At 52.6% G+C, this 25,030-nt stretch overlaps 1 protein-coding gene across 1 annotated transcript; it reads left to right on the top strand.

The window, feature by feature from the left end:
• Positions 1-5,207: 5,207 nt before the first annotated feature.
• On the top strand, positions 5,208-12,611 carry KLHDC8A (kelch domain containing 8A). Its single transcript, XM_072759426.1, has 6 exons — positions 5,208-5,224; positions 5,596-6,196; positions 8,938-9,102; positions 9,315-9,530; positions 10,133-10,234; positions 11,148-12,611. Exons 2-6 carry the CDS (start codon positions 5,821-5,823, stop codon positions 11,339-11,341), a joined length of 1,053 nt encoding a protein of 350 aa, XP_072615527.1. The 5' UTR covers positions 5,208-5,224; positions 5,596-5,820; the 3' UTR covers positions 11,342-12,611.
• Positions 12,612-25,030: the final 12,419 nt, after the last annotated feature.

Here is a 25,030-nt window from a genome sequence, read left to right as displayed (position 1 = left end):
AAGGAGAGGGTGATTCTCTGCAGGAAGGGCACCAGCTGTTCGTTCTCCAGATCAGAATGCCATTTAGGCAGTGGAGGAGATTTCAGCATGCAAGGAGGGAAGAAATCCTGTCCGTGACACAGGCCCAGACATGGCTGGGCACAGTGGGCTGTGAGCCCTGGTGACATGCCTACTTTGTGAGCCAGGCACCTGCTGTTTGGGCTCGCTGGCCTGGATGCCCAGAAGGTCAGGGTGCGGGAACTTGCAGTCACACAGGGAGGGAGAAACTACCTCCTGCATGCCCAGGATCTATGCCTGGCATCTCGTTTCTCCCATAACGCTACAAAGTAGATTTCCATATTCCTCATTTTCCAGGTAAGGAACCAAGACTCAGGGACAGAAGTGACCTGTTTGTGGTCACACAGCTAGGGGTGGCCAAGCCAGGATTCAGGCCCAGTCCGTCTGATTCCAGAGTCCAGCCACCTTTCCCCTATGCCACACTCTGTGGGGCACTACAGAAAAAGAACCACGGAGAGAAGGTTATCCCAGCCTTGGGGAGCTCCAGGTGCGTCCCACTAGCCCACGTGGCACCCCAAAGAAGGCATCCGGGTGGTGCCCACTGACAGGAAGGTCAACTCCATTTCCAAGGAGGGAGAAGCAGCTGCTCCAGCTTCTACTAACTAAAAAACTCTTGCCCACTGCCCCCAACACGCCCTGCACCTGCAGCTCTGTCAGTCCCTTGTGGCCCTGCACAGCTCCTCCATCCGCAGCCTACCACGCTGGGACCCTGCTAGCTACTAGCTATGGGGAAGCAGCTAGTCTCCCACCCCGCCCCTCCTTTGCCCATGACCTACCCCAAGGTAGTGGCTAGGCAGGCCCCTGCTGTACCTAATGAACTCAAATGCTACAATGCATTTTATTATATTTAAAATAGACCTTAAGGGGCACCTGGGTGGCTTAGTCAGTTAAGAGATCTGCTCAGGTCACGCTCTCAGGGTCCTGGGATCAAGCCCCACATGGGCTCTGCACTCAGGGCGGAGCCTGTTTCTCCCTCTCCCTCTGCCGCTCCCCCTGCTTGTGAGCTCTCTCTCACTCTCTCCATCAAATAAATAAAATCTTTTTGAAAAATAAAAATCAAATAGACCTTAAGAAACCCAAGGTGTGACTTCAGACAAAAAAATACTGAGTGGCTTTCTCTGGAGCTGAGCACCCCTTCAAGTCTGATGCAGTAATGTCACAGTAAGAAAGACTCCAGGGTACCAGAGGCTTTATTGTTAGGGGCGTCCATCCCCACCCTCCCCATGCCATGTTGTAACCAAGGCAGAAGGTCAAACACTTTTTAAGAGACAAGAGCAACCAGGGCTGATGCAATGCAAGGTCTCAGAGTAAAAAGGGTTTAGGTTTAACATGAGGAAGAAGGTACCGCCGACAGGGAAAGTGGCCACCATTCTAGAGCACGGTGGTGAGGCAGCAAAGGGGTCACTGGACTCCCTGCCTCTGCTCGGCATTCCTTAAGGCCCCAGCTTGGTGCACTCTGCCCAGGCCTGGAAACCGCCTGTGACTCAGGGAATCTTAAGTGGCGGTTGCTAGGTTACAAGTTTCCTCAATGTGCACTCAATGTAAGGATGAAAGGATGTCACCTGGCTGAGAGGAAGAGCCATGGGGGAAGGAGTGGGGGAGATGGAGAAAAGCCAGTACTTCTAGAACAAGCAATTAGGCCATGGTCTGAAAGGCATCCTGTTCCTAGTACTTTTCCAAGGGTCTGAGTCTCTAGATCCCGTGGTCCTCACAAGAGGGTGGTGCCTCCAAAACATGAGCCTTAGGCTAGAGTGAGGCCCATGCGGGGGCCGCGTTCCAGACCTTTCCCAGCAATGCTGCCCAGGACACAGTCTGGCAATGGGCGAGAGCTGGAACTCTTTGGGGGGTTTGGGCTCTTTCCTTCACTGTAATTGGACAAAAGGCCGGAAGCCACGTGTGAATGGAAAAGTTTGGTGTCCTTAATGATACACAATTCTTTCATTTGTGATTTAACTGTTAAAGTGGAAGAGTGTTGGATTTGGAATTCCTAAACCAGACCCTCCCTGGTCCAGAGCCTCAGGTGGCCATAAGTCCATTACTTTATCTCACTAAGTCTCAGATTCCCCATCTGTAATAGTGAGGTACCTTTCCTGGGCCACCTTTCCCAGGATTGTTTTAAAGATTATGAGAAAATGGGGATCCCTGGATGGCTCAGAAGTTTAGTGCCTGCCTTCGGCCCAGGGCATGGTCCTGGAGTCCCGGGATCAAGTCCCACATCGGGCTCCTGCATGGCGCCTGCTTCTCTCTCTGCCTGTCTCTCTCTCTCTCTCTGTGTGTGTGTGTGTGTGTGTGTCTCAGGAATAAATAAAGAAATAAAATATTTTTAAAAATAAAATAAAATAAATAAAAAAGCCACCTTAAAAAAAAAAGGTTATGAGAAAATGGATGTGTGAGGGCTTAGGTTAGCTCAACCAGTTTTGCAAATACAAGGTAGTATGGGACACTGCATAAAGGCTTAGTAAAGCTGCCCCAACCAGGGCGGGTGGGGCACAGGGAGCCCTGCCTCAACACTTTGGTAAAAGGCTCGGTAGGCAAGGGGTGCCTGGGTGGTACAGGTGGTTAAGCATCAGACTCTTGAGTTCATTTCAGATCGTGATCTCAGGGCTGTGAGATCAAGCCCCCGGTTGGGCTCTACGCTCAGTTTGGAGACTGCTGGAGATTCTCTTTCCCTCTTTGTGCAGGCTCTCTGTCTCTAAAATAAATAAATAAATAAATAAATAAATAAATAAATAAATAAATAAATAACTTTTTAAAAAGGGCTCAGTGGGCAAGAGAGGCTGAAGACCCACCCAACAAGCCCCTCTGAGGAAGGCCTCTGGTTCTCAGTCTTCTTCATCACCCTGTGCTGCTTTAGTGTAAGTACCGCGCGCTAACCGATTGCGCCACTGGAGCTCCTGTGCTGCTTTTGTGAAGACAGTTCAGGTTTGGAGTTGAAGGTCTGTTCCCGAGTCCCCAGGGGAGATTGTGATTCCCCGGACAGAAGAGAAATGTTTGGTGTTTCCGGTAAAACTTCATTAATTCAGACCACATTCTTTTGGAATTTATGAGTTCTTACTGAATAGAGAAAACGGAACACAACCTTCCTCTGAAGGTTCTAGAGGTGCTTACTTTGTAAGTACAGAGAATTCAAACTAAAAAGAAACAGTGGCATTTCTAAGCCAAAAACCCAAGATATTAAGGTGGGCCTATTGTGAGTCCTGTTTCTCACCGGAAGTCATTTCTCAGCAAGGATCAAAATGTTTGCGCTTACTTTCAATTTCTCTTTTTCTGCATTTTATTGACAATAGTTGGTCATAAAGGTATTCATGGCAATTTACCAGGTCCTCGCTATGTGTCAGAAACTGAAGTGAGGATTTTACAAACAGTATCTCACTTAATCTTCACAAAAATTTATAAGGATCCACCCACAGAATGGAATATGATTGAGACATAAAAAGGAGTGAACTCTTGGCACGCATACAACAACCTGGATGAATCTCCAATGAATTATGCCAGGACGGGTATGGGTAGTCCATCCCCAAAGGTTACATAGTGTACCATTCTATTTATATAACATTCTTGAAATGACTAAATTATAGAAATGGAGAACAGATTAGTAGCTGCCAGGGGTTGGAGAGAAAGGGGTGGGGGGGAAGTAGGTGTGGGTATAAAAACTCAACATGAAGAATCCTTGCATGGAAATGTTCTGTACCTTCCCTGATCAATTTCCATAGCCTGGTTGTGATACTACTGTACTATAAATTTCGCAAGATGTTACCATGTAGGGAAACTGGATAAAGGGCATTATTTCCTACTATTGCATGTAAATCTACAGTTTATCTCCAAGTAAAAGATAAAATAATATGAGGGGCACCTGGATGGCTCAGCCGACTGAGCATCTGCCTTCTGCTTGGGTCACAATCTCCAGGTCCTGGAGTTGAGCCCCAAATCGGGCTCCCTCTGCCTCTCCCCCTACTCATGCTTGCTGTCTCTTAAATAAATAAATAAATAAATAAATAAATAAATAAATAAATAAATAATATTTCTTAAAATAATAATATAAGGAAATTGGGTCTCAGCGTAGTTAAATAAGTTCAGAGCCTGAATTCAAGCCCAGGTCTGTCAGACTCCCAAGCCTGAGTGTTTCAAGACCTGACTATATTGAAGGGAGCCGAGGAGAAGGGGGACCCCGCAGGTTTTGCAGTCCATCAGGTCAGGTGGCCCACTGGTGTCACAGGCAACTTTGTTACAGGGGCCTACGGATGTGAAAAGGCTATGAGAAAACTATAAGGCAAGCCCCGTGGGCTGCTGCCGAGTGCCAACATGGACTATCCAGTTTCCCCTTCTCAAGGTGTGTGAAGAAGGGATGGAATTGGGCGGGGGGGGGGGGGGGGGGGGCTTATGGCTTATGTGTTGGTCTAACTCTGTTGGTGTCTCTGGTTACACATCCACATATCTATGCATTTGTCAGCTACCCCGTCTGCTTCCAGGTGGGAGAGGGTCGGGTGATGCGTTAAGTCAGGCAGAGGCGTGCAGGACAGTGTACACCTTATGTCTGGGTGCACCTGTGTCAGGTCTGCGCGTGTCACACCCACGGAACTTGTTTCTATTCGGTGAAACCATCCGATCATACCTCCCCCTCCCCACCCCCAGCGGAGCTGCTGAGCCAGCCTGTCACGAACCGGGTCTGTGCACTGTAGATAAACCGGGTAATGGGACTCTCCGCCTCCTCATCCCAAACAAACACTCACAAACCGCCCACCCCCACGCCGGGGGGAGTCTAGCCCCGGCCGCTGGGATCCTGGCTCCGGTGCCCCGCCTCCCTGACCCCGCAGACCAGGTGAGCGGCTCCCGCGGGCCCGCGCCTCCCCCGCGGGCGGCCGCTGCCAGCGCTTGTGCAAACGGGTCACGGCCCGACCCCGCTCCGCGCCGGGGCGCACGCGGCCTCCCGCACAGGTGTGGCGGCTGCGGGCGGGGCGGGCGGGGCGGGCCTCCCCCCGCCGGCGGCTCCGCTTCTCCTTCGCGTCGCTCGTCCCTTCTCCGCTTCTCCTCGCCTGCATGTGTGACGGCGGCGAGCGGGCTGGGGAAGGACAGCGCGCCCTGTCCCCCGCGCCCCGCGCCCCGGGGGCCCCGCTCCCGGCCGATGCGCTGTGAGCGCCTCGCCGCCGCGCTCCTCGGGCCTGGCTGTGTAAGTGGCGCGGGGGCGGGGCGGGGGCGGGGGCGGGGGCCGCGCGGGGGCGGGGGCGGGGCGGGGGCGGGGAGGCAGTGGCGCGCCGCGGGGTTCCCTCCTGGCTCGCGGGGAGGCAGCCGGGCGCCGCGAGCCCCGGAAAGCCCCCGCCCCGCGCGCGCCCCGCGGGCCTCCGAGGCGCCCGCCCGGAGGGGCTGGGGGGCGGGGCGGGGGGACACGGCGCTGCGGGGCGCGCCGCCGCCGCGGGGGGGCGCCCTCGGCCGCCGCGTCCTCGCCTTAAAGTTGGCAAGGACCTGGGAGCCGGAGCCGGAGCCGGCGGGCGGCGGGCGGCGGGCCCCGACCCCCCTTGACGCGCCCCATCCCTCCCGCAGGGCCGGGCGCGGACGCCGCCGGACCGCGCAGTCTGCAGGGCCTGGCGAGCGCTGCCCGGCGTCGGGGCCCTGGCCCGGGGTCGGGCGGGAGCCGGCGGACGGGAGCCAGATGGAGGCGGCGCCGGGGCGCGCGGAGTAGCGGGCGGCCCCCGGGCTCGCACCTCCCGCGGCGCCCTGGCGCTCGGCCGGCACCGGGGCGCGGCGGGCGGGGCCCCCGGGGCCGCCATGGAGGTGCCGAGCGCCAAGGACTTCCAGTGGAAGCGCCTGGCGCCGCTGCCCAGCCGCCGGGTCTACTGCTCCCTGCTGGAGAGCGGGGGGCAGGTCTATGCCATCGGGGGATGTGACGACAACGGCGTCCCCGTGGACTGCTTTGAGGTCTACTCCCCCGAGGCCGACCGGTGGACCGCCCTGCCCCGCCTGCCCACGGCCCGGGCCGGGGTGGCCGCCACCGCCCTGGGGAAGCGGATCATGGTGATCGGGGGCGTGGGCACCAACCAGCTGCCCCTGAAGGTCGTGGAGATGTACAACATCGACGAGGGCAAGTGGAAGAAGAGGAGCGTGCTGCGCGAGGCCGCCATGGGCATTTCGGTCACCGCCAAAGGCGAGTGGGGCCTGGGCCGAGGGAGGGCGAGGAGAGGGGGGCGGGGGTCCCGGGCGGGGAGGGATGGAAACCAACACTGAGCTGGGAGCCACTGTCGCAATCCGGATCCCATTTGATCCCTACAATAGATACTGAAACTGAAGATCTACCGGCCTTGTTTTACAGATGGGAAAACAGACTCGGCAGGGGAAGTGTCTGGTAATCCCATATGATGCCAGAACTCCACTCCACCAGGCTCCTCCCAACAGGCCAAAGAGGAGACATTAGTGCAATGTCTCTGCAGACCCCTTCTTTCGGCGGAGTGACAGCCTCCCACTCACAACAGCTCATCCCCTGAAATTTTCCTTTGAGGTGCCATCACCTCCAGACGCATATTTGGGGTCCTGGGGATGTTCGCTGCCTCCTTGTACCATCCTCAGGCCCCACTAGTGGGGCCATGAGGCCTGACTCCAGGGCCTTTCCCACTATGCTCAACCTCTCCCTCTGCCTCCTAATGTCAAAGATACTAAGAAATGGAGACTGGAATGTTCCAGAGAGTCCTACTCCTGCAGCATCTTTTCCAGATTCACAGATCTTGGGCTGTGCGTGTGCTAACCACAAGGTTATCTGGCCTTCTTTCTCAAAGCGCCCCATTTCTTTCTCATTGGGCCTGGTACAGCCCAGAGCATGGAGGGGGCTCCAAAGCTCTTTTGCTGAAACACAAAGGATTTTATGGGAAATGGTCCAACAGGAATTAGAAGACCCCCAAATGCAACTCGGACAGCTTTGGTGGGATGGAACCCTCACTCCCTCTTGCAAAACCATCCCATTTGCCTGTTGAGTCTACTGTAGATCAGGAACCAGTCTTTCTTGAGCACTTGCTCTGTCCCTGGCACAGTTCTAGGTCCCAGGGAAGAAGGAAAGAGGCAGAAGACCTGGCCCCTGCTCTCAGAATGGTCAGTCTGGGTCTGACCAGTGAAGGTGACCAGTGAGAAACTCTAACCCAGAATCCCTCAGGGCAGTGGCCAGTGGGGCCTCCGTGAACTCTCGGTGAGAAGGATGGGAACCCTGGAAGCCTGTGGGGAAAAAGAGAGGGAAAGGGTATTCCTTTGTCCTCAGGCCTTGATAAATGCTGCTGAAAGATTAAGAACAAAGATTTATTGAGTCCTTACCATAGGTGTTTTATATATTTTAGCTCCTCTGATCTCACAACCTGTGTGATGAGGTAAGTGCTATGATTATCCTCATTTAGAAGCAGTGTGGGTCCCAACGAGTTTGAGTACCTTGCCCAAGGTCACACTGCTAGTGAGTAATGATGGAGCCCGTGCTCTTCACCGTGGCCCTGAATGGGTTTAGCAGTTAGTCTGATAAGCTTTCATATGCCTGTGTGTCGGGCATGGAAACAGATGCTGGTGCCTCAGATTAACAAATTCTCTAACAATCTATTGGAAGAAGCAGACAAGGATTATTTCGGTAATGTTTGGCAAATAGGGTGAAGCCAGTGCCGTGGGAGGCACTGACCCAGTGCTCTCGGCCCAGCTTTGCAGTTGGGGGACACCCAGGTGAATGTGAAGGGATGAGTAGGAGCCAGCATAGGAGCAGTGGTGTGTGGCGTGGACCAAGGGTTCTCAGCTGGAGGTGTGTTTTGGGTGACAAACAGATAGGAGAGGCAGAGCTTGTGTAAGGGAAATCCTTCTAATACTAGCAGGCCCAGTCTCCTGACCTCAGGCTACTGCTGGGATTTTTTTTTTCCTTTTTCAGTAAGATTAGAAGTAGTACTGAATAGAAAGAAGTAGTACTCATCCCTGTAATTCTCTTGAAGAATAAAAGCCTCTTTGAGCCAGAAGCGGTGAGGACTGGCTACTGGAAGACAGATTCCCAGGCAGGGGTGGGTCCCCGGGAAGAAGTGTGGCCTCTGGGGTGGGGGGGCAGGGGCAGCCATGTCTCTGGTAGGCCATAGGAGGCACTGGGGTGAGGCCCAGGGAAACACGGATGCCTTGCTCATCCTGTCTGATGCAGTGAGCCAGGAGTGTACCTTGAAAGGTTCTCAGCACCCCAAGAGCAACAGAAAATGGAAGAGAACTCACCTCTCAGGGTGCCCAGCTTCCTGCCCTGGCAGGGCTCCTTAAAGGGGCTAGCTTTGTGTCCTCAAGGCCTCACCCACATTCACCCCTAACCCTATCCCATCTAAGCACACGATGCCTTCTAGAGCCCACAAGCCTCCCAGTGTGTGAAGGAGGATGGCAATCCCCCATGGGGGTTGAGGACAGAGAGAACCAGCAGCAGTCCAGCATCCCACAAGGCCAACGACAGCAGGGATGACCTCATTTCCCAAGGCTCCAGGTGGTCTAGAGAGTTCTGACCTGGGAATGCCTAAGGAACAGGCCACTGCTGAAGGGCATTGGAGGAATACCCCCTCCTCTTTGGCATCCCTTCTGGCTGCCATGGAGGGGACAAGGGTGGTCCAGGCCTCAACCCCATCACGGTCCACCCTGTGGGCGGCTCAGCCCAGGGCTGGACACCGAGGGAGATGAAGGCATGCAGGCCTGATATGGCTTCAGGAAGACCCGGCTCAACCTGCCAGAGACTTTCCGTGGTTCCATCAACCTCACTCTGGCACAACAGTGGTTGAGAACCGGGCCTGGCCTTGGTGCTGGTGTTCAGGGGGTTAATGGAGCCTGGCCCAGCAGGTGGTTACTGATGGGCCTGTCTCAGAGTGGCCATGAGCTGAGCCAGGGGTTGTGTGTGGCCTTTCTCCTTAGACTACCGAGTGTATGCGGCAGGCGGGATGGGCCTGGACCTCCGTCCACACAACCATCTCCAACACTATGACATGCTCAAGGACATGTGGGTGTCACTAGCACCCATGCCCACACCAAGATACGCTGCAACATCCTTCCTCCGAGGCTCCAAGATCTATGTGCTAGGTGAGGATGAGTTATCTGTCTCTCCTTCCCTCCCTCCCTATCTGTCTCTCTCTTCCGCTGGGAAGCAGTGCCTGTGTGCTGAGCGTCTCCTGGGCACTGGGGGGTAATCATGATGCCCCAGCCCTCAGGGAGCTCTCTATCCCATTGGGGCGAATGGGCACAGGGGGAAACCCAGCCTCTTCCACCACTCCAATCCCAGTTCTGGCCTCCAGGGGGACGACAGTCCAAGTACGCAGTGAACGCCTTTGAGGTCTTTGATATCGAGACTCGCTCCTGGACCAAGTTCCCCAACATCCCCTGCAAGCGGGCCTTCTCCAGCTTTGTGACCCTAGATGACCGGCTGTACAGCCTGGGAGGCCTGAGGCAGGCTCGGCTCTACCGGCAGCCCAAGTTCCTCCGGACGATGGACGTGTTCGACATGGAGCAGGGTGAGCAGGGCACTGGCCTCTGGCTGCCCACCACCCCTCTGGCCGACTCCCCACACACACCTCACCCCCATGCCATCCTCCTGCCCAGGGCCGCTGACCCAGCGGGATGAGTCTTTCAGAGGTCTGGACGGCCCGTACCATTCAGGGCCATTCTTGGGATCTCTTGCTTTCATCTGGACAGGGCTTCTCTTGGCTGCCTGGTTATTTTTCTCCAAACCTTTCCCATCTCTTCATACAACATCCTGGCAGGGCCAGGTGAGGGAGGGCTTTTCCTGCTTTTTACTGATGCAGACAAGGATCCCGACAGCCACGCTCGCTGCCTCTAGTTAGCCTCCTCTCCAGCTCAGAGCCCATGAGAACAGAGGTAGAACAAGGTGATTCACTGCAGGGGATTATGGACTGTAGCAAGCAGAGGAGAGGGGAGAGGCCCCAGAGCACATCATTTCCAACAGCAGGAGGCGTAGTTTATGCCCAGAGCACTAAGGGTAGATGGAATAGATGTCTGCCTCTGGTGTGAGCTCCGGGGGACTCCGTGTGTATTTGGTGGTGGACGCCAGCATCTAATTCTCTCTGAATTTACCCTGCATGATCCGTGGCCTCAGGGGGATGGCTGAAGATGGAACGTTCGTTTTTCCTCAAGAAGCGGCGGGCAGACTTTGTGGCCGGCTGTCTGAGTGGACGGGTCATAGTGGCCGGAGGGCTTGGTAAGGATGGGGCTTCCGGGCTGTTACTGTGGCTCTGGAGCCTGGCGCACGCTTGGCACTCTGCATGAGCAGGAGAAGGTACTGGCTGCTTGCACACAGCCTGCCTACCACTTTGTCCCAAATAATTCAACACTCTCTCTTACATGTCCACACACGGGCCCCGATGTGGTCTTTCCATCCTCTTACACTGGGGAACCGGAGGCCAAGAAAGCATGAGGGACGTGATGCTAACCATGTAATGCAGGCTTGCAGAACACCGGTCCCTGGGGCCCGATCCAGGAATGCCTGGACAAAAGCATGGCAGGGCTTAGCTTGGTCCTCTTTCTCTGGCCAGCGCTACGCCCTGGATACCCAGCTCCATCATGGAATAGGAAAGCAATCTGATTAGATAGACTTGTGAAAATGCATTAGGGACTTGCTGTGTTACTCCTCCCAGAGAGCAGTAGTATCCTGAGGCCAGGACCCCAACTTCAACAGGGGAGAGATCCACGCACAGTTGGGCTTCCAGGCACCCAGAGTTCACTCGGTGTGGACAGAATCCCACATTGCCCAAGTATGAAAAGAGCTTGATGTGAACCAGACTCTTTTTAGCAAAAGCCAAAAGAGAGGCAGCAGCAGTGTCTAGAAACTTCTGGCAGAAGCAGAGGGTGGAGAAAAGAAAGCCTTACTCCTGAGGAGATGAGAAGATGGAGAGAAGGCAAGAGGAGTGAAGGAACTTTGGGACAAGAGCTACAGCCCAGGGGAGGGAGGGAGGGAGCAGCTCTGCAGCCCAGGAACAGCTCTGTGCCCCAGGAACTCAGGTCCCTTGGCTTCTGCTTGTGGGTTCCAAAGAGAGCAAGGGAGGTGGGGGCACTGTGGCGCATGGATTGGTGGCTGGACTCCTTTGTAAGGATGGTTCCCTTGGCACTTTCAGGGAACCAACCCACTGTCCTGGAGACTGCAGAGGCGTTCCACCCAGGGAAGAACAAATGGGAGGTCCTACCCCCCATGCCCACGCCCCGCTGTGCCTGCTCCAGCATTGTCATCAAGAACTGCCTCCTGGCTGTGGGGGGTGTGAACCAGGGTCTGAGCGACACAGTGGAAGCCCTGTGTGTCTCTGACTCCTAGCTGTCCCTGGGCCCAGCACCTTTGCCCTGAACCAGATCACCCCACTCTCGACAAGAGGAATGGTCGACTCCCAGGATGCCAGCTCCTGCCAGCAGTTCACGGGGTCAGGCCCTGGGGCTCTGAGTGACCTCCCTCCACCTCCAAACTGTACCAATCCCAGGAAACCATAAGAAGTCCAGAATGAGTTCACCAGCCTCCAGCTGGAACCCAGCTGAGCTTTGAGGAGAATCCCCCGTGACTGCTCAGGCAGAGAAAGGCACAGAAGTACCTGCTGTCTCCCTTCAGTGTGAGTCCCACCTCCTCCAGTGTCCAGGCTAGGTGGTGCCTAAGGCAGAAGACAGCTGCTATCACTGTCTTTTTCCTGGCTCTGAACTAGTTTGACGGTCTCTTGGGATGGAAGATGGAGAAGCATTGCATCGAGTCCCAAACCCCTCTTCTCCCCCGTGGTCTTCATCCCTCCCCCACTTGGCGGTCAACGATGGGCCTGCCCTCGCCCTTATCTGCTCACCAAGAGTTGGCCTTGGAGCAGGGCCTGCTGAATTGGAAGGGCAGCCAGGTTCAAATAGACTGGTCCAGGTCGGCAGCCTTGGCCAGGAAGAACCCATGCCCCTCGGGTACCTGATGGCAATGTGGTGATGGGGAAGGAGCAGACACCCAGCCAGCCCAGGCTCTGCTTCACGCTCCCCTCCTCACTCACGTTCTCCTTCTGCCATCTCCTTCTGCCACCCATCCCTGGCCCTTTCCTCCCTTACAGCCCAAGAGTGTTTTCTGTGCTAAACCTTCTTATTTACACTGTGGCATCAAAATCCACGAAGGCTGGATTAACTGCATTCCGGTTAACAGCAGCAGCACAATGATTAAAATCTATATTCCTATCCTCTCGGGCACCCAGTGCAGGGCTGGGGTGGATGGGTGTCTTGACAGGTAGAGGGACCCCAGAAAACAGTCCTTCTGACAGTCTCAGACTAAAGAAGACCCCAGGTGACCACCGTTCTTGGCTGTTCCCTCTGGGAAGCTTCCACCTGCAAACTACCAATGGCCTGTCACCTTGCTCCCATGCAGCTGCGGCTCTTCCTTCTCTTCAGCCTTGAAACTCCAGTTACCCTTCTCTTCAGCGTTGAGATTCCACTTACCCGTTCCTTCAGAAAGGCTATGCTCATTAGCTGACGTCTTCACGTCTGGCCTCAGTTCATTCAGCTGAACTTCACTCCTATCTTAACCCAAGCTGCAAGGGGATTACTCATGGACTTAAAGACTTGACTCTTGTAGAGCACCTCTTTCTGATTCCCAGTTATTTTTATTTAAAAAAAAAAATTTATTTATTTATTTATTTGACAGCAAGAGAGAAAGCACAGCAAGGGGGGTGGCAGGCAGAAGGAGAGGGAGAAGCAGACTCCCTGCTGAGCAGGGAATCCAATGTGGGGCTCAATCCCAGGACCCCAAGATCGTGACCTGAGCCGAAGGCAGACACTTAACCAACTGAGCCACCCAGGTGCCCCACCACCACCACCCTAGTTGTTGTTGTTGTTTTTAAGATTTTATTTATTTACTCATGAGAGACACAGAGACAGAAAGAGAGACAGAGACACAGGCAGAGGGAGAAGCAGGCTCCGTGCAGGGAGCCCGACATGGGACTCGATCGGAGTCTCCGGGCCACACCCTGGGCTGAAGGCAGTGCTAGACTGCTGCGCCACCCAGGTGCCCCCACCACCCCCACCACCACCTCCCTAGTTATTTTTAAAAGTTGTACCAGCACCAGGGATACAAAGAAAACCTGCCCTGGGAAGGGCTGCAGGGGGTCAGACAGCACTTACTATGCGATGGTGTAACTCGGGAACAGAGGCGGACGCCTGGCCTGCCAGGACTCAGAGCTCAGGGGGAGCCTCCGGGAAGATCCCTTGTGCCTTCCCAGACCAGTGGAACCTGGGTCTTTAGGGAGCCAGGGCCTTGCTTCCTCCAGCCCAAGAAGGTGCTGCCCCCTGCTGGCCCAGTCTGGCCTTCTCACACAAGCTGGAGGCGTTCGGTGACCTCCCGGGCCCTGGTGAGCCGCCTGCAGGGAGGGGGGGGCCTTCCCTACTGCTTCTGGACAGCCCGATTTTAGTTCTGTTAGTTGTTGAAGTAACCGTTAGAGGAAGGTGCTGGAAGAGCTACAGATCCTGTGAGGATGAAGCAGCCTATTAGGGAAGCCACTCCCAAGTCCAGCCCTGATTTGGCCTCCGCCCCCTTCCCCCTTTCACCCTCCCTGAGAAAGGAGTTTACAAAGAGAAGCTTTCCAAGACAAGCCAAAGCCAAGTGTGTGTGTGTGTGTGTGTGTGTTGGAGGAAGGGGCTTTCCAAGCACACAAAATGGTACCAGATCCATGGATGGGATTGAGACAGTTTAATCAGCATTAAAGGAGCAGTCAACCTGAAAAAGGTTCTTCCCATTATGAGAATGGGGGACTAGTCACCAGAACCTACAAGGGAGGATCCCTGGGTGGCTCAGAGGTTTGGCGCCTGCCTTTGGCCCAGGATGTGATCCTGGAGACCCGGGATCGAGTCCCACATCTGGCTCCCTGCATGGAGCCTGCTTCTCCCTCTGCCTGTGTCTCTGCCTCTCTCTCTGTCTCTCATGAATAAACAAATAAAATATTTAAAAAAAAAAAAAAAAAAGAACCTACAAGGGAAACTAAGAGCTGCTTAGGGCTCACCTCTGGGAGGTCCATTCTGGGAAGACTTTGGGGTTGCCTCACTGAGCTAGGGAAACAGGGCATGTCAGTGGTAAACCACAGGGTCTGCACCTCAAGGCGCCATGGAGGCAGCTCAGGGTCTGGGGTGAGATGGCCTGGCTCTACGCCTCACTCCTTCCCTCACCCTTGCCCCAACAGACTTTCCTGTCGCCATCCCTTTCTGGAAAGGTCCCTTTCTCATCATCCTCTCTCAATCTATAGAGCAAGAGCAAGAGTCGTACCATCTGAAAAGGTGGTAAAGCCCTCACTTGGATCCTTAGATCAGCTCCATGAGGTAAGGAGTTCCCCATTTTGCAGATGAGAAAGCTGAGGCTGGAAGAGATTACATAACTTGTCAAAGGTCCTGAGCTAGTAAGTGACTGAGCCATTGTCTGATTTCAAATGTTCGGACCACCGCACAGCTGTGCCTCTGCCACACAGAGGAGGCAAGGAAATCGACTCTGCTCTACTCTGTAAGGGGTTCAAAATGTCAAACTTGGAAAGATGGAGGTTGTTTTCCCAACGAATGAGTTGGAGGATTAGCAAAGATTCAAAAGAGCTCCTTAATGAGAAATGCACATAGAATATTCCTACATTTATGTCCCAGAAAAGCTCCTTTCTAGCCTTTTCATTCCACGGGCTGCTCCAAAGCATTGTTTGACATTGGACACATATTATGTGCCTGGCATTAGACGCGACATTCCTGCCCTTGGGGCAGTTGCAATCTTGGGAGAGACCAGGGACTATATCTGCATTTCCATTTGATGAGATAAGTGTGAGGCCTTTGCTAGTGCCATCCAGAGGCCCTCCACCCATGGTGTGTACAGAGAGCCGAGAAGAACTGGGGGTGTCAGGGTAGGTTTGCAGAAAACGTCAGACTGCACTTTGGAAAAAGAGGTAGACCAGCCAGGCAGAGGAGGATGATCCCAGGCTTTGAAGCAAGGAGAGAGAGAGAGAGAGAGATGGGTGCAAATCATGATTGCCGCATGCTATTGACGGTGGGTACATTGGGTACTGAGACCTAAGTCTCAGTCTCTTTATTCATGAAATGGGCAAAATAAGTCCTCACTAAGAGGTAGAAGGATACCCACGATAAGCAAAACGATTCCTGTAAATTAGGTGAGGAGCTGAATTCTATTTTTTCTTGTTGAAGGAGATGTAGGTATTTGCAAGCCACTTGGGGGCAAAGGGTTTGGCTGATTTGGGGTACAGCATGCACATTGCGAAATTCTAGGGGCTGGAAATGCAGGCTGGGCAGATCAAGAAAGGCCTCCCATGCCTTGCTATGGACTTTATCCAGATGGGAGATCGGTGCTTAAGGATCTTAAATGGGCAGGCATCACGAGCAGATTTGTACCAGTGGAACACAGAATAGCCCGAGTTCATCTTCTGAGGAAAATGAGGTGAAATCAACAAGGCACCATCTAAAATGAGAACCCCAACGGGGGTTGGAGTCCTTGGAAAAAAACCCCGGGGCCACACTCTCCAGACCTCCTCTGGTCTGAAGGAAGGTCCCTTTGCTGGGCCACCAAGCGCCAGGAGGGTTTGGGACCACAGAGAGTAACCAAGTCCCTCCCCTCCATTGTTTCACATCCTCCAGACTATTTCCCTAGTAATCTCTTGCATTTGCATTGAGCCTTCTGGTTGGCCTTGCATGGGAGGTGGGTTAGGGTTTGCCATTTCCAACCCTGGTCTTACAGAAGAGACTGAGACTCAGAGACCCCATGGCTGACCCAGGGGTCTCAGCTCGTAAGTGGTGGGAATTCTAACCCAGCTGGGAAGAGCACAAGACGCCTCTGGGCTCTACAGTAAGAGGCGTGGCCCCAAAGGTCAGTCATCTATCCATGCCACCAGGGGGCTAACAGAACAGACCAAAACCTTGAGCTGAAAGGCCTCCAGCTCTAGAGAACAGGACGCATCCCCTGGATGGGATCATTTGCTTGCGTAGGCAGGAGCTTCCTGTGGGAGTTAAGGAGCTGCAGAATGGCTGGCTCGAGGCAGTACCGGTCGGGGAGAGCCAGAGGTGGGCACATCAAGGACCCAGGCAGATCGGGCAAGATAAAAGTTGCCATTTGCATTCCCTATGCTCTGCTGAGACCAGATACCATAAACTGGTGGCTTAAAGCAACAGAAATGGACTCTCTCACAATTCTCCTTACCTTTTAGCTCCTACTGGCTCCCAGCAATTCTTGCTGTTCCTGGGCTTGTGGTCACATAACTCCAACCTCCACCTCTGTACCCATTTGGCCTCTCCTGTGCATCTGTGTCCAAATTTCTCTGATTTTCTAAGGACATCAGTCACTGGATCACGGCCGTCCTAACCCCAGCTGACCTGTCTTAACTTGATGACATCTGCAAAGGCCCTAAAAAAGTCACATTTGCCGATACAAGAGGTTACGACACCAACATATCTTTGGGGGGGGGTGGGGACACAACTCAACTCATAACACCATGCAATGGATGGATGAGTGAGGCAAGAAGGGTAAGAGTCCCCGGAGGACTGAGCTAATCTGGGGAGACTTCCTGGAGGAGACTGCTATTATAATTGGGCCTCCAAGGGAGGGAGATGTGGGGTGCCAAGTGCACCCAGGAGTGGGGAGTAGTGTGAAAAGAGGTCTGGAGGCAAGTTGGAGTCTGTATAGACCTTGAATAGCAGATTGGTGCCCGGGAAGAAGGGTTTGAGGAAGGTTAAACCAAGTGCTATGCCTCAACCATCCCCACCCACAGTGAAGGAGTGATGGCGGGAGAGGTGATCTCTGGAGAAAGGGTGACAGGCCAGCTGGCTGCAAGGGCAAAATGCCTCCAGTGTCCTGTGTTAATTCATGCAGAGTTTGCCTTCTCCATCATGATATGACCCTTTGTTTTAATGGCTTAAACTCTCGGCTGTTTTTCTAAATCTTCCAGTTCAGCTGAGCTCCCCAGGCAGCTGCGCGGGCCTGGCTCAGAGTCCCCCCAGGGCCCGTGTTCCTGATGGCGCAGAGCAGAGCACGAAGAAGCCATTGTCCACAACCCGGAGGCCAAAGTGTGCCTCTTCCCAAGAGTGAGCGAGCTCTTTGTGGATCACATGCAGTTGGCATTTCATACCAGATGAGCTGCTTGCTACCGCACCCAGCATGCTCTGGGCCAGCCAGCCCTCACAAGCATGAGCGCATGCTCACATGCACACACCTTATGCTTACATTTTCTCTGACCACTCACAGCCACACATATTTATCTCACACACCCACATACCCCCCACTCTTGCGCACACTTTGCATGCACGGTTTCATATTCACACTCACATAATCATCCATGCTCACACAACTCACACACCTCAGCTTTATGCCTCACTCTTGCCTTGTCCCTTGCAACATACCTTCCCTGGGCCCTAAGCTCTTCCATTCACTCACACACTTCAAACACGCATACCTCACACGTTCACCCAGTCATGTTTCACACCTATATGCACACCTGTTCACATACCTGTTGGTGCTCTTACACACTCACGCTGTCACACACACACACACACACACACACACACACACACACACACACGGTGCAGGTGCCCAGGCTCAGGATCCCTCTAAAATGAAAGGTGGGTTACTGCAAGTCTTCTCCAGGGCAGGGTCCCCTGTGGCCTGTTCACCTTGTCCCTCCTCCTCAGCCTGCACAGGTGTGCCACAATGGCTGGTGTGCCATGATGGCTGTAGGGCCTCCTGCATCCTTGTATCCCCATGGGTGGGCTTGGGCAAGACTGGGATCGATCTGTCTCACAGATGGGGAAAGAGTGACTTCCACAAGTTATCATGAGCTCCAGGAGTGGGGGAGCCCACTCTCTTTTGCCCTCATGTACTTAGCACCTGGTTCATGCCTGGCATGGAGCCAGCACTTGATAAATGTGTGTTGAGTGAGTTTCAAGGATAGTCCCTTTAGGGGAAGAACTGGGAAAAATTCCTAGAGCCCAGTCCCAGTTCCTCATTTAGCCAGATTGGACTCTCCTGGCTCCTGAGACAATTTCTTTCCTTAATGCAAAATTCCCTCCAAAGAGGAAATATTTGGCAGATGACTCAAAGGGTCAGTGGGGTGAAGGGCCAGGAGGCCAGGAAGTATCTGAAGACTTGACATCTGAGGTGACACCTGGAGTTGGTACATTTTCTAGGTGATTCAGAGAGAAATCTGTCTCCTCCCAGCCTCCATCTACCCTTCCCGTTGCTGGAGTGCAGACCTCCAGTCTTGCAACTGCTGGCCTGGCCTACTCAGGCTCTGGCTGGGCCTTCCAGGCTCCTCCTGTGGTCAGCCTTGCAAGGGAGGGTGGGGCTGTGCCCTCAAGGCTTTGGACTCCTGAGGCCTCCCTCACTGTCTCCAGAAGGCGACCCACCTGTCCTCCTTATCTGGAGGATGAGAAGGAGGACTTTGGGGCACTCTTCCTCCCATTCAACAGAAAGGGAGGCCTGGTCCTAACCTCAGTTTAGCAACTCACATTCTTAAAAACAAACATTTGTAAGGGAATAGTAATTTACAGACCCCTTTCCCAGATGCCCCTATCCAGATGCAGCATCCCCAGCTATGGGAGAAGGGGACTGGAATGGAGCTACCCTTCCAAATGGGTCTCTGTTAACCTCGGACCTCTGCACCTAACACCTGTGGGAAGCAGGCTCAGCCCTGATGACAAACAACCACCCCACCTTCGTTCTTCTCATCCACGCTGCCCTCCAGCTGGCCCTCCCCCATTCCCAAGCCTACCACCTGGGTTCACTTGCTCATCTTCCTGCACAAGGACCATGTCACAGCCTCCTCACTGTGGCTGCGCTGCCAATGCTCTCCTCCAGCCCACCCTTCACATTGCAATTACAGCCTCCAAGCTTCAGAAATCATCATCTCAAAATCCAACTGTCCTTGCAGAGCTTAGCATCCCCAGCAGCTCCCCTGACCCTTCAGGTGATTCCCAGCCTCAGTCTGGGCCTCTGAGGCCCTTGGCACAGATCCCACCTTCCCGCCTGTCCCCCTTGCCTCTGCCCAGGGTTCCTGCCCCTTGTGTACCTGGTAAATGCAGCCACCATCTACACACATCATCCCCACCCTATAAAACTTTCAATCTCTTCAGGACCATGACAATGCCATTCACCCTTGGAACCTCAGGGCATCCCAGAGCCCTGGGCATGCAGTGTCTAAATGTGTAACAAATAGCTTGATGGAAAAACATGTAGCGAAAAACAGAATTGAATGTAGCCAGAAATCAAAGAGCTGAGACACAGCGCCAATACTGAGAGTAACTTTTGCGATGCCACCTTTTCCTCTGAGCCATCTATAGCCTGTGGCTGGCACAAAGAATCAGATTCAGGAAATAAGCAGTATTTCAAATCCCCTTGCTTAGGGATTGAGTCCCCTCTCCCTTTGCAGCAGGCTCTGACAGGAGGAATAGGTCAGGACTGGGCTTTTCATAAGCTGTGGGTGACAGCCAGCCTATTAATCCAGGCTTGTGATAACAGCCCCCAGCACCAGATTGTGCTAGTGTCATTCAGGGCCACGAGAAATGCTGGCTCCTGCCTTCCTTTACCGAGGGTCAGGAGCTGGTGACCAGCTTAAGAATGTGCTTTGTTTGGGGTTTACATTCCAGGAGCAGCTTGGGAGGCCAAGGGCTCAGGTTGCCAGTGGGAGCCAGACACCGGGCAGGGAGGTGGCACGGGCAAGCCTTCCCCCCTCCTCCCTCCTGGGCACACCTCCTAGGCCCTGCCCTGCCTGGTCCTCTCCAGACCACCCTTGCAAGTGCAGGGTGGCATCTGTGGAGGAGGGGCCAGGAGGAAGAACACACTCAGTCCCTTCCAGGGAGCAGCATTTAAGTGGAGTATGGAGTACTGAGCTCTGAGCCACCACCATAAATGCCCAGCTGCTGGGAGCCTTTAACAGTTTACAGAGAGCTTCCATGTCCCAGGTCTCATTTTTTTTCTTTTTTTCTTTTTTCTTTTTAAGATTTTATTTATTTATTCATGAGAGACACACAGAGAGAGAGGCAGAGACACAGGCAGAGGGAGAAGCAGGCTCCTCACAGGGAGCCCGATGCAGAACTCGATCCCAGGACCCTGGGATTATGCCCTGAGCCAAAGGCAGACGCTCAACTGCTGAGCCACCCAGGTGTCCCTCATCTTTTTTCCTTTTTAAAGGCTTTATTTATATATTTGAGAGAGAGAGAGAGAACAAGCTGGGGGAGGGGCAGAGGGAGAAGAAGAAGTAGACCCCTGCGGATCAGGGAGCCTGATGCAGGGCTCCATCCTAGGACTCTGAGATCATGACCTGAACCGAGGCAGTCGGTTAACTGACTGAACCACCCAGGCGCCTCATCAGGGTCTCTTTTGACTAATTGAGACGTAGGAAAATGGAGTCACCTGCCCCAGGTCATAAGGCCAGCCAGGGGTAGAGCTAGATGTAGAACTCCAACCTCTGACTGCCTTTCTGGGGCTCATGTACTATCTACAGCCTCTGTATTCCAGGATCCAACCTAAGACCCTGACGTCACAGGGTCAGTGAAGGCTCAATAAAATAGAGGATGTGAAAGTGTTGACTCTGTAAAGATGAGGCTTATTTTTATTTTTTATGTCCCATCTAAGTCCATCACACTCTCAGATGACTAAGGCAACAGCACAGCAGAATTAGTCAGTGGAAAGTACCTGGCGACTCTCGGTGCCCAGTGGATAAATCCTGTAAAGACTTTTACCCCAATCATAAGCATAGGTGCCCCTCACCCCTGCCTGCATGCTATGGTAGTTACACAGGCTCAGGGACTGAGAAAAAGACATAGGAATGAGGGGCAGCAAAAGAGAAAGATCTTTTTGTAAGATCCTAACAATAAGATAAGAAGACTCTTTCCAAAACACTGCCTAGAAGCCCTGGATCAAATCTACACAAACAGCCACCCACTCCACCTCCCAACTCTCGGAATACCCTTGTTCTGGCTAGAAAACCAGCACTGAGAGTAGTTTACAGGCCCTCCTTCGTCTCCCCCAAGTAAGGCTCCTCTCTCCCTTCACCAGCACAAAGCTCTAGCCTTGGGCAGTTTCACTGACCACTTCCTAGCTCCAGCTTATCTTAACAGTTCTGTGTCCCAGATCAGATCAGCTATAGCTCAAGGAGTCTGATAAGCCCCTTGCTGTCACAACACACACACACACACACACATACACACACACACACACACACACACACACATACGGATCTCTGCCAGAATGGGGGGAGGGGACTTGAGAGGACCAGAGTTCAGCAAAATCCCAAGCAGACATAGGAAATCATCAATCTGACCCCTTCACATCTTGTTTCATCTCACAGAAAGCCCACAAGGCAGTCATGAGGCACATTTCAGGTAAAGTAAACTATGACATAGAGAAGCATAGTTTATTTGAGACTCTGAGCAAATCAAGTATCCTCTCTACGCTGAAGTATGATGGCTAAAAATGCTGTTTCTTCTTTTTTTTTTTTTTTAAGGTTCTATTCATTCATTTGAGAGAGAGGGAGCAAGTACAGAGGGAGAGGGAGAAGCAGACCCCCCGCTGAGCAGAAACACCTACTCAGGGTTCTATCCCAGGACTCTGAGATCATGACCTGAGCTGAAGGCAGATGCTCAACCAATCACCCTGGCACCCTAAAAGTGCTATTTCTGAAGCTAGATGGCCTGGGCTCTGGTCTTGCTCCACTACTTGCCAGCTTTCTGACACTACATTCTTGAATTTTTCTGTCTCAGTTTCCTCATCTGTGCAATGGGGATAATCATATGCCAGCACCTGCTTCATAGAGTTGTGATGAGGATGGAATTCATTTATACAGTGGCTAGCACACGGTGTGTTAGCTGTATAAAAGACAACAGCCATTCTTGCCCGCAGAGTTGCCAAGGGATGAGAGGGAGTTGTAGTCAGTGACAGAACAGAGCAGAACCTGGAGCCTGCGTTGCCAGATGCCTGAGCCAAAAACTTCATTCTAGTCTGGGGGTGGGAAAGGGAATGGAGCCCCTGAATATCTTGTAGTGATGGAATTGCTTATCAGGTGGGCAAAGGAAGAAGAATGACTGAGATTTCCTTCTTTCTTTCTTCTTTCTTTCTTTCTTTCTTTCTGACTGAGATTTCTAATTTGTCCTTTCTTAGATATAGCAGAGGAGACCCAGCAGGGTTGAAATGAAACTCAGAGTTGGTTTATACAAATCTCTTTATATCTTTTATTTATTTATTTTTAAATACTTTATTTGAAAGAGAGAGAGAACACAAGCAGAGGGAGCAGCAGAGGGAGATGGAGACACAGGCTTTTCATTGAGCAGGGAGCCCTGAATCAAAGGCAGACACTTAACCAACTAAGCCACCCAGCCATCCCTCCAAATCTCTTTTTAGAGACGAGGAAACTTTCCCAAGACAGAAAGTCCTTGGCCATGACCAAAGTGGGTGAGCTGATGGTTAAAGGAGATGCTGGAACCCAGGACTCTTCATCTGCACAAGCTCTATCTGCCACTCCAGGCTGGAGACAGGCAAGCTTCTCCCAAAATACAAGCTTTGGGGAAAAGAGCTGGTGTCATATCCTTCCCAGGACTAATCTGTGAATAACATTCAATTTCTCATTGTAATCAAGAGCCTGGGGATGACTTTCAGTGTTTGCTACACACAATTCCCCCCAAATTCCTGGTAAGGCTTACAGAATTTAAACTGTAAGCAGCTCATTAGTTCTAGCTTGTATTTCGAGAGCCCGTCTGGGCACCACAAAGCAATACCATCCTTAAGAGCTGGAGCTGTGATGTTGGACCCACAGGGTCAGCCTCTCAGCTGTGTTACTCCTAGGCAGAGCTGCATGGCCTTAGACATGACACTGTATCTAAGACAGAACCGGGGCTGGCTCAATAAATGTTAGATATTATCCTACCTATCCTTGTCATTGCTCAGTACATATTTGTTGAATGAATGAATGAACAAATGAATGAGTGATTGGCTCATTGAAGGAATAATTATCCAGGTGGACCAAAGCTTGAGGTCACAGCTTGGGGCAGCCCGTATAACGTGCTTGGCTTAGGTTGGTCAGCAGAGAGCAGCATTGAGTCAGGTATCCCAACTTGCCAGCCACTTCCAGAATATACTGCCCTCTCTTTGGACTTCCACCTCCTAATCTGGGAGGGCCACTTCTAACTCATAGGTCCCTTTCCAGACAGTTCCACAAGCCCCTGAGAGGGGAAGGGCAGCACCTTCAAGGCCATATTGTCCACTGCCTGGGGGTGACTGAGGGCTATAACCCGTCCCCTGAGCTCCAGGGAATGGGAATAGAGTGGTTGGGATCCTAGGCCAGAAGGGCATGATGACCTGGGACCTCCAGCCCACAGAACCTTCCCACAAAGGTTCACTCATACGTGAAATATAAGAAATAGTGAAAGGGATTATAAGGAAAAGGAGGGGAAGTGAGTGGGAAAAATTAGAGAGGGAGACAAACCATGAAAGACTCTTAACTCTAGGAAACAAAGGGTTTCGGAATGGGAGGTGGGCCAGGGGATGGGGTGACTGGGTGACAGGCAATGAGGAAGGCATTCGATGGGATGAGCCCTGGGTGTTATGCTATATGCTGGCAAATTGTTTCTTGTTTTTATGATTTTTGTTTTGTTTTGTTTTGTTTTTGTTTTTATTATTTTTTAAAGATTTTACTTATTTATTCATGAGAGACACAGAGAAAGAGAGAGGCAGAGACACAGGCAGAGGGAGAAGCAGGCTCCATGCAGGGAGCCCCATGTGTGATTCAATCCTGGGACTCCAGGATCATGCCCTGAGCTAAAGGTAGACGCTCAACCACTGAGCCACCCAGGCATCCCACGTTGGCAAATTGAATTTAAATTTTAAAAATGTAAAAATAAATAAATAAGTAAAATAAAGAAAAAGAAAGAAGAAAGAAAGAGAGAGAGAGAAAGAAAGAAAGAAAGAAAGAAAGAAAGAAAGAAAGAAAGAAAGAAAGAAAAAAAAAAAAATGGGCTTATGCATCAATACTAAGGTCTCTAGGGCCCAGCAGCCTTCCTAAACCTTATCAGATCCAGGGCAGCTTCAGTGGCTCAGGGTTCTAGCGCTGCCTTCAGCCCTGGGTGTGATCCTGGAGACCTGGGATCCAGTCAGGCTGCCTGCATGGGGCCTTCTTTTCCCTCTACCTGTGTCTCTACCTTTCTCTCTCTCTCTGTGTCTCTAATAAATAAATGAACTCTTTTAAACAAATAAATAAACCTTATAGATCCAGAGAGTGCTTGGCTGGCCCTTCTATACCCTCCTGCCTGCCTCCTCCCCCTGCCCCCCACACACTCAGTATCTCCTTCCCTCACCCACCTCCACCCCATCCCTGAAGGCCTTTCCTCACACTTCTCCCTATAACAACCCTCCCTCAAGGCCCTGAGCCAGAGTAAGACCTGTCCTTTCAGCCTCACAGGGCATATTGTACTTCTCTTGAGGGCTTCCTACTTCTGCCTAGGGTTATATGATACATTGTGCATTTATCTCATTTTCCTTACTAAACTGTGTACTTCATGAGAGCAGAGAGCTAATTCTTGGTCACCCTTCAAGGCTCATCTTAGATTTTTTTTTTCCAGAAGAAATGCTTTAATTACCCCACACCCCCAAAACATGGCTTTGGTGTCCCTCATCTGCCCTCCTACCAGCACCCTTCTCTCCACACCTGACATCATCCTTAGTCTGACCACATTAACATCAGATTTTACTAGCACAGAGCCACACAGGTGCACATGCCCACAGGTTGTGAACTGTGTAGGAAAAGGGACAGATGCTTGTTTCCAATTGCTTGCCTGATGTGGCCCAAAGAATAGTTATCCCCAGAGCCCTTCAGACAGCAATCAGCGATGGACGAAGGGGTGTGGGGACAGGCTTCCCCTGCCCCAGAGGGAATGGTGGGGCAGGCAGGATTGATGTGGCCCAGCTCGGCCCAGCTCTCCAGCCACATCCAGGCACATGACCCAAAAATGCTTTAAAATCTGCAGCAGCCAAGGCCCCCAA

This window comes from Vulpes vulpes, chromosome 5 (assembly GCF_048418805.1).
Source record: "Vulpes vulpes isolate BD-2025 chromosome 5, VulVul3, whole genome shotgun sequence".
NCBI lineage: Eukaryota > Metazoa > Chordata > Mammalia > Carnivora > Canidae > Vulpes > Vulpes vulpes.
The sequence above is the reverse complement of the archived record's forward strand: the minus strand, read 5'-3'. Positions and strand labels throughout refer to the sequence as shown.